At 49.3% G+C, this 8912-nt stretch overlaps 1 protein-coding gene across 3 annotated transcripts; it reads left to right on the top strand.

Annotated features, from left to right (window-relative positions):
• The first annotated feature begins 468 nt into the window (after positions 1 to 468).
• Positions 469 to 8046, top strand: LOC122390804 (cellular tumor antigen p53-like). 3 transcript variants are annotated; one of them, XR_006258228.1, is made up of 6 exons: positions 469 to 563; positions 2712 to 2878; positions 5571 to 5980; positions 6278 to 6626; positions 7064 to 7587; positions 7815 to 8046. XR_006258228.1 is itself a non-coding variant. In XM_043384140.1 (6 exons), exons 2-5 carry the CDS (start codon positions 2714 to 2716, stop codon positions 7205 to 7207), a joined length of 1068 nt encoding a protein of 355 aa, XP_043240075.1. In that variant the 5' UTR covers positions 483 to 563; positions 2712 to 2713; the 3' UTR covers positions 7208 to 7245; positions 7281 to 7728. The 3 variants fall into 3 exon arrangements, 2 of the variants coding, with proteins under 2 accessions (XP_043240080.1, XP_043240075.1); XM_043384140.1 differs by lacking the exon at positions 7815 to 8046 and having other exon boundaries at positions 483 to 563; positions 7064 to 7245; positions 7281 to 7728; XM_043384145.1 differs by having other exon boundaries at positions 7064 to 8046.
• The last annotated feature ends 866 nt before the right edge of the window (positions 8047 to 8912 follow it).

Here is an 8912-nt window from a genome sequence, read left to right as displayed (position 1 = left end):
TGGAGACGTCAACAAGCCTATTCCAAAAACACCTCGCGAAATGAAATAGCAGCGTGCTGCTATCGGTGAAACCAAGGCCATATATCACACTATGATATAGTGGCCTTGGATATAGTGTGAAATAGGGCCCCGGGGGAATTCCCCACTCGCCCCGTAAGTATGACGTCACAGGGATGACGTAACATGATAAGGAGGAAACTTTGAACAAACTTAAAACAGATTCTAATGATGTCATAAGACTTACCAGGCTTTCTATTTGTTTTACGCTTTCAATCTCGGCAAAGAGTTATTTTTTCAAATTTGTTACATCTAAAAATAATAATATTTGAATGATAACAATGTTGCAAAACCACAAAACTAATTTTGGAAAGGTTGTCTTATTTTGCTAAGCGAAAAGTCTTTTGCAGGTATTTGATGATGTCATCAGACCAAAGACAGAGACTTGCAGCGATTTCTCGTAGCGATTCAGGCATCTTTGAGTGCATTCCTTTTGGCATCGAAACGTTTACAATCAACGTGATTCAACTTGTTGACGGCTGCCGCTTGCATCCAGAAATCCAATGGTAAGTTGTAGGTTTCGATAGTTTACTGATTCATCATCAATTTATCATTCATTACATAACAACAATTCAAATTGATTCATGAAGAAGCATGTTTCATGATCGTCGTCTAAAGATCGCCACGCTTGAGGTGCGCCACAGCTTCCATGCCGACTCAGACTCGAGCCTGTTTCTAGTTCTGCATGATATCTGATAAGTATATTCGCAATGCCTCGGAACGTGCAATGGGTCATATCAGGCAAGATAAAAAGACCTTTGGGCTTTGACGGCGACCTTTTAGATGGGTACCTTACCTACGAACCGCCTGCAAATGACTTTGATGCCTCATTCGTATTCTCCTTGTCAGATTTCTTAGAAAAGGACTACAAAACGCTGAAATTTGATGTACTAGTCTCCAAAATAAATTTTCATGTTCTCCTGTATCAGTTACAGTATAAACTATTAGTCATACCTGAGGGCTGTTCTGTTCAGGTCCCAGCAGCAGAGATCTGTGCTGCGTGCGTCAGACTTGGGTGACGTCGGGCGCCTGGTTCTGCCCACTCTCCGCCGGCACACAGAGGTCAAGCGTCACTGCAGCCTATTTCACCCGTGGTGAACCGTTGCATGGGTGGACTGGTGATTGTCGCCCAAATAACGGTTAAATTGCGTTCAAATGTGGTTAATAGCAATGTGTCACTGAAAACGGTAATGACACCCGAAAAAACAGCATACAAACCGCTTACAATAAGAAATATTGGACTGTAAATTTTAATCCGCGCCACTTTCGTCTCCTGTAGCACCTAATTTCTGGCTGCAGGAAAACGAAGTGTGCTTCAGTAGGTGACGTCACACAGGCGATGACGTAGTTGTGTGGGCGGGACTAACGGGCTGCGTAGCCCTTACTGTGCATGCGTGCTGCAGCATATTTCATTTTGGCTACACAGCCGAACAGCCCTAGGAGCTACACACGGCATGGCTTCATGCGCCACAGGTACAGGTAGCCTTGCCTATGCCAATTATGTATCACATAGGCGGGGGAACGGGGAGGGCACCGGGGTATCGTGCCCCCTGGAGAGATTTCAGAGGGGCAGTGTCCCAAAATATACCAGTTTAGGTGGGAAACGACATCCAAATCAAAATAATTTTCCACTCTCCCCGCCAATTTTCCACAGCGATTTTTCACTCCCTGTCTTACCAGTTAGGAGCATCTGTGTGTACCTTTTACCTCACTCCATATTTGATTCAGTCATCTTATAAGGCAGCTCCCGCATCCTCTAACATTCACAAATAAATTGTTGATCCCTGTTTTCAACTCTTTTTAGTGCCTTTCTGACTGGCAATTTTCCACTCAGCCCTCTTCGTAGTGACGAATATTCCCCTCCGACACCCAAGCCAAAATATAATTTTGGGACACTGCAGAGGGGTGTTCACGGCCACCGCAAACTGCTGAGTGCGGTGTGTGCGGTGTGTGCAGCAGGCGTGGGGGTAGGGGATGGGTAGGCGGTTCTGACGTCACGGCTGCATGCGGTGGACGGTCCGCTGTGGCCTGTCCCGACCGGCAACAGCTCTATATAGGGCCTTGCAACAGCGGTCGCTGTGTGCGGTGACGTAAGGCTGACGTAGGGACGCAGTGGGCGGAGTTTGGAGGCTGTGTACGGTCCGACACTTTGCACAGAGGCTTTGTAGTTAATTTATTTACAAAAACGAATTCAATGATCTTTGAAATTAGCAAACACATTTTTACTCGCAATCTCAAACAAAAGTTGAATTTATTCGCGTTTCATTAATTTAATCAGCTGGCACCCATCACCCATCGTCCTCGATGTAGTTGAACTTGGCGCACTAAGGGTGTTCGAAAATTGTGACGCTTACTTGTTGCTACGGCGACCGGGCAGTACCTACGCTTTTCATTCGTCAACAAGTGCTTGCGGAGCTGCCGCTCACACTTTTGAACACAGTTTTTATGCGTCAGTTTGTGTGACGCGTAATATTTGAAACTTGTTTCGTGAGGCTCCAAAACTATTCAATTCATCTCCTTCAAAAGAAGTGTTTTGTAAAATTTACGATGTTTTTTTTGGGCTTAATTGCTAGCTCCATTCATCCTAGCAACTAGGAATAGGTATGTGATGTTTGTAGTACCATAGGATAATGCTGCATTTGTTTGTGTTTCAGCGATGACCTCATCATTGGACAGCAGTCTTCTGCTGTTCTCTTCGGATGATGAGGTCCTGGAGCAGGTCAAGGTCGACATCGGATTTCAGAATCTGTCACAAGACTGGGACAGCTACATGGATCCTGTAGAGCACCCACTGAAGGAGCACCAGCTGTCGGAATTGGAGGTGAGAAACATGCAACTCCCATAGGTGTGTTCATGCCAATCTCTTCAATCAGATATGTTCAGCTTTTCTAGTGACTGCGTGCGTAGAGATTGCTAATCATGCATTCCAAATTCTAGCCAATGGCTGCAGGCTCTGCTGCTCTCAATAGTTCAGAGTTATTTGGTGTCCCAAGCAGGGCAGCGGAGTCGGAGTCGGAGTCGGAGTCGGTCGGAGTCGACAGTTGTGACCGGAGTCGGAGTCGGAGTCGGAGTCGATATTGGAAACCCCAGCCGGAGTCGGAGTCGGAGTCACCGAAAATCTGTCGACTCCGCACTCCGCAGCCCTGCCAGGTGTGCGGAGTCGGAGTCGGGAGTTGGAGTCAATCGGATTCGACATTTCTGCCCGGAGTCGGAGTCGGAGTCGGAGTTGGTTTTTGAAAGCCGGAGTCGGAGTCGGAGTCGCCGTAAATCCATCGACTCCGCAGCCCTGGTCCCAAGTATCTTACTGTATCACGGCTTACGGGGTCGGGAACGGATCAGCGGCGAACGATACTGGGATGCTGGAGGTCGGGAATTTTGCCGCACGTTAAGTGACCGGTCTTTAAAAATGTGATCACATCTCTCGTGCGCAAAATCAGTTGTGTTTTATGGTGTCGTGTCAAAAGTGTGATTTATATACCTATACTGCAGCTCACAAGATACTCATCAGTGGAAAACCTTCCGAACTGACCTCACAATATATAGGCCTAGGGCCTTCACCTCACTTTTTCAGCGCTTTTCCGACGTGCGCAGTTGTGACTGTCAGACTAGACACGACGGGACGGGCGTCTTCGGCCGCCGACTTTCCGAACCGTGACCGGACAGCGAGCCTTTAGTTGTCGAGCTGTGACACTTTTCAACCGCCTACCTATCGAAACCCGAGCGCTAGGCCCGTCTGCCTTTAGCCCGCGCCCCGCTTGGGCTCTTGGATTTCACGCCCTGGGGGGGGGGGGGGGATTGAACAGTAACACCCTTTTTCTAACTTAGCTCCCGGGTCACGTAGCGACACGCCGCAGGTGGTGTTCTATGAGCACCAAAAATAATGACGAAATAACTTCGGTCTTTTTTTAGTTCAGGTAAAAGGTTAAGTCATAAGAGGTCATCGAAGGTAAAAAACCGCCAATTTTCAATTCAATTTCGACAGTGTTCAACAAACCGGCGCATAACTCGGAAACGAATAGAGCTGTAGCGCTGCAGAATAGCGCATTCGATAGCTCTTTGAACACTCTTTCTGTAGGCTCTCCTCAGATTTGAACTAAGGTCAACAGTTGAGCCTGCAGAGGGCAAAAACTGCCAAATTGTTTTTTGCGGAAAGTTTTCCTGCAACAACTTTTAAGTCAAAATTTGCACGAGCTAACTTTTACTGGCATCGTGTTCCTCTTGTCGAGACGCGTCGATTAAAGTGACCATCCCACTTGAACATTAGTTTTGAGTTGAGATAGCCAAAATGGGGTCCCTGGCTTACACTTACCGGTTTGAGCACTCACAACATCGAGAAATGCCTCAAATCGAAAATATCTAATTTCAAAGTTGCAGCACTTTGGATTAAAGGGGGCTAATGCATTTGAATGCCCCCTCTGAATGTGTGACGTCAGCGCAGATCTAACGATTTTAAATATTTTACTAAAACGTTTGCTAGCACCGCGGTCATTCCGCGGTGGTATATGCTGCTTTGCGCGCAACAAGTGCCGCACTTTCAGCTGCCAAACTACTGCTTCCAAATAAAGTCGCTAGGAACAGCGGCGATCCCAAAAAGTAAACAAAAGTGAGAGTCTAATCTCTTGAAAACCGGTGAATATTTTTCGGTGAAATTTGGTAGATATTCGTTTTCGCTCTTTCTAAACCGAGCGACATCACTTTCATGCCAATTCATTAACTTTTTGAAGGTAGGAGAGTCCCTTTAAGTTATGATTTGACTTTGCAAGGTCAATTTAAATGATCTTTTTTCTTAATTAACGTGATGGTGATCTCAGGTCCAAGTCATGACCTGACCGGGAAAGGTCATGTAACATGTTGCATATCAGTCGATCTGTATCGTCGAGCTGAACACACCTAAGACATTTTTAACGCTCTAGCAAGCCTCTATCAAAAGTTATTAGCGAAAAACGGCTAGATATTATTTGTCATGAGATGATCTCAGGGACAAAACAAGGGGTCACGGTTACCATTTCCGGTTCAGTGTGTCATGCTTACTTGTAGTTCAATGTTTGAAAGTGTTTCGAATGATGTTCGTCCAAAAGAGGCTCCTTTCAACTTTCTTCCATTAATTTACAATTGAGAGGTCACAAAATTGAGTTGACCTTAGGCACCGATATGAAACTTCCGAGATATACAGATATGAAACTTCCGAGTTGTACATTTCGTACGTAATACTGCTCTTAGCAATTGCTGAAAGTTTCAAAGTGATCGGTCTCTCGATGTAGCTGTAGCAGGCATTTAAACTTTTAATGATGTGAGGTCACTTGGCGTGACCTGGTGACCTGACCCTGAGTGACCTTGGTCTGAAATTTTCACAGAATGTGCAGAAAGCGCCGCTGTTTTGAGATATTTGCAAAAAACGCAAGAGAGGTGTTCAACCCCCCGCCCGCGCCCATTAGGGGGCGGTTTGAAGCGCTCTCACTGTCACTCCCCTCTGTGCAGCGCGCCTGATCGGCCACCTCCCGCTGCCGTTTCAGCCGGCGCCGGCCGAGGTGAAGGAGGAGCCCACGCCGCCGGCGCAGAAGCAGGTGTCGGTGCAGCCGGTGGCCAACTCTGTGCCGGTGTTGGACGGCTGGCCGGGCGTGCATCAGTTCCAGGTGACGGTGCGCCGGCGGCCCGAGCAGGCCGGCCGCCAGCTGCCCTACGTCTACAGCGCCGACGGCGCGAAGCTGTACACCGACATGATGGTGGCCGTGCCGTTCAGCTTCACCTACAGCGGTGTGGCCGACCCGAGCGCGCTGCGCATCCGCGCGCTGCCCATCTACCGCGAGTCCCACCACATCCAGACGCCGGTACGCCGGTGCGCCATCCACCGCGAGCCGCAGGATCCGTCCAACGACACCGGACACATGATGCACGTGGTGCGGGCCGATCACCACCACGCCAGGTTGGTAATGCATTATACAAACACTTGGCTCATGCAATTATTATTTAGTACCAACCGGCAGGTGGAAGCTCGTCATATGATATTTTCTTTTTGTCTAGCTGGCGTCTCATTCTTTAAGCATACCACCGAATAAATAGGAAATATTTTCCCAATATATTGATTTTGTTGATAAGCTCTCTCAGCATTGTTTGTAGCACTTAAATATTTTCTTCGTTATTTTTTTCTTCTGAGCGTGTTGTAAACTGTGGTCATTTGCTGAGATGTGAGCTCTGACCGGCTCCTGTCTGTCGCCGACAGCTACCACGTGGAGCAGGAGCGGTGCAGCGTCACCGTGCCGCTGGAGGCGCCCGAGCCCGGCACCGACGACTACCAGGTGCTCTTCAAGTTCGCCTGTATGAACACCTGCGTGGGCGGCATCAACCGTCGGCGGCTGATGCTGGTGCTGACGCTGGAGGAGCGCGCCTCGGGCCGCACACTCGGCAGACAGGCCATCGAGGTGAAGGTGTGCCGCTGCCCCCACCGCGACTGGCGCGCCGACGAGAAGCGCAAGGGCTCCGAGCAGGCGCAGCCCAAGGCGAGCAAACGGCCGCGCCGCGAGCCGTCCCCGCCGCGACCCTCCAACGGCCAGCAGCAGCTCTACGTGGTGGTACGTGGGCGCGCCGCGCCGGACGGCTCAGAGCTGTGGGACCCGGCCGACGCGCGATAGCATGTGGAATATGCCCAATTGACGACTGATAACGAGTGATAACGATAACGCCTTAGGCTCACCACTGAATGGGGGGGGGGGGGGTGTTAGTGCGTTGCTTTGTTTTCTTGTCGAGTGTATTTAGAATGTATGTACTTCGTTTTTCGGTCGTCTTTTGTTATTTTAAGCCATGCAATGAATCTAGAAATCTCTTATACTTATTGATAACTTGGTTTCAGTAACTCTTGTACTTATTGATAGATAAATACTTATTGGGTTGTTCAGTCATGACCCTGAAGAGTGAGACATTTTTGCTCTGTATGGATTGTCCCCACCTTGTCTCCGGTGCGGATACGTTTCTAGTGGCGGCTGTTCTGACTGTGTTACTCTGTTGGCAGGCGGACGACCCGGCGATGTACCGATACCTGGTGGAGGCGCGCGAGTCACTGCTGCGCTACCGGCGCTCGGTGCTGGCCGAGCAGGCGCCGCCGGCACCGCTCAGCCGCCAGGACACGGCGCCAGTCAGGCCCGAATACCGCTAGACGGCCGACGGCTGGGTGCCGATGACGGCGACGGATGGGTGTTGATGACGGCCACGGCCACGGGTGGGTCAGGGTGCCGATGACGGCGACGGGCCGCGGACTAGGAGCGAGGATTGGAGAGGCCATGATTACTCCCCCGCACAGAGGTGCTTTGAGTTTTGTTTCTGGAGCGAAAGGTTCATGGATGCTGCCACGTAGCACTAAGCTAATTTAAGTACCGAGCGAAGCAGCTCGGTAACGTATAGTTGAAATCAACGAGCTGCACTTACTCGTAGTGGCTGTATTTTCGAATGTTTGTTGATCTTAGTTGCTTGTAAGTCTTTCTTATGATGCATGCTATGTAAAGAGTGTAAACGCAGTCTGCAGTACTGGGCCGTCGAATTGTCGTAAATTTTATGTACAGTCTGTCTTAAAAGTACCGCGCAAAGTGGCGGTGGATCCATCAAGCCTGACCGAGAAAGGGCCTGTTTTAATTTAAAAGTCACCGACCAATTGACCTAGGGAATGGACAAGGATGTCAGTTGCTTCGGTGACCCAAATTTAGCAGGCCCTTGCTCAGTCAGGCTCGATGGATCCACCGTCACTTTGCGCGGTACTTTTAAGACAGACTGTACATACTTTATCCTTTGCGCGTAGGCATTGATTGCTGGTCAGTTTTCCACATGCATTGTGTCAATGCACGCTCGTTACAGATTTAGATTCAGCATTGTGTGGCGGGAAGTGGGGCCAGGTTAGACGCAAACGTTGAGAATCAGTCGTGGTGCACGTCTTGCGTTTGTAAAGAAACTGTTGAAGCTCGAGGTGAATGCTGAGGCCTGTGAATAAACTTTACCTTCTGACATGTTTGTGCTAAGTTCTTTGTAACCTTCCGATGATGGCGAGGAGATGCGCCCGGACTGCATTGGCCATAGACGTTCTAACCCGTATCGGTCTACATAGCCTTGTCTGAATCCACCGTCTTCTGTATGATAATATGGGCAAGGTGGTAGGTCAGGTCCAAAACGGCTGCGGGTGCAAAGCTCAAGACTGTTCGCGGTGCCGCGGTGTTTGCGGAATGGATCTGGAGTAACCGTCTGCTTATCACCAGTCACCACTGGCATCTGGAGCGGGTGAACGCAGATCGGTAACGGCCCACGACCTCAAATAAATGGCACTTCAATCAGACTCAAGGTTCAAGGTTCATGACCTTCACTCTTCAGCACAAGAAACTCATGGCTGGGATAGTTGGAAATACGACCAGCAGATTCACGGACATGCTGCCGTGCGTCTCCACTGCATCACATCCCGAATCTGCTGCTAGCAGACAGACATTCGGCAAATCCGCTGCCAGTGGTCGCATATTTAGGGTCGGATAATTTCTGTATCTGCTGCTGGCAGACCGACATTCGGCGAATCTGCTGTCATAGCAGCAGATTCGAGGCTGGGCTGGCGAATTTCTGAATCTGCCTCTGGTGCTGGTAGATAGACGTCCGGCGAATCCACTGCCAAAGCAGGTAGCAGCATATACGGCAACATATTCGGCCCGATCGAATGTCTGGCTGCCATCAGCAGATTCGCGAATTTCAGTGTGTTGCAGCTAGATGGACGGACAAGAAATATGAATGCTTTAAAAAAAAATCATATGATTGTTGACTAATGAATGAATTTAAAGAAGAAAGTGCAGACCGCAATGCATTTCGCACCTCATTATTTCGTAGGGTAGGCG

This window comes from Amphibalanus amphitrite, unplaced genomic scaffold (assembly GCF_019059575.1).
Source record: "Amphibalanus amphitrite isolate SeventyFive unplaced genomic scaffold, NRLGWU_Aamphi_draft 000021F_arrow, whole genome shotgun sequence".
Classification (NCBI taxonomy): domain Eukaryota; kingdom Metazoa; phylum Arthropoda; class Thecostraca; order Balanomorpha; family Balanidae; genus Amphibalanus; species Amphibalanus amphitrite.
The sequence above is the reverse complement of the archived record's forward strand: the minus strand, read 5'-3'. Positions and strand labels throughout refer to the sequence as shown.

Coding starts and splice junctions, on each gene's coding strand:
- LOC122390804 (XM_043384145.1), top strand. CDS start 2,714: ATGACCTCATCATTGGACAGCAGTCTTCTGCTGTTCTCTTCGGATGAT. Junction 2,879..5,570: donor ACCAGCTGTCGGAATTGGAG/GTGAGAAACATG, acceptor CTGCCGTTTCAG/CCGGCGCCGGCCGAGGTGAA. Junction 5,981..6,277: donor GCCGATCACCACCACGCCAG/GTTGGTAATGCA, acceptor TGTCGCCGACAG/CTACCACGTGGAGCAGGAGC.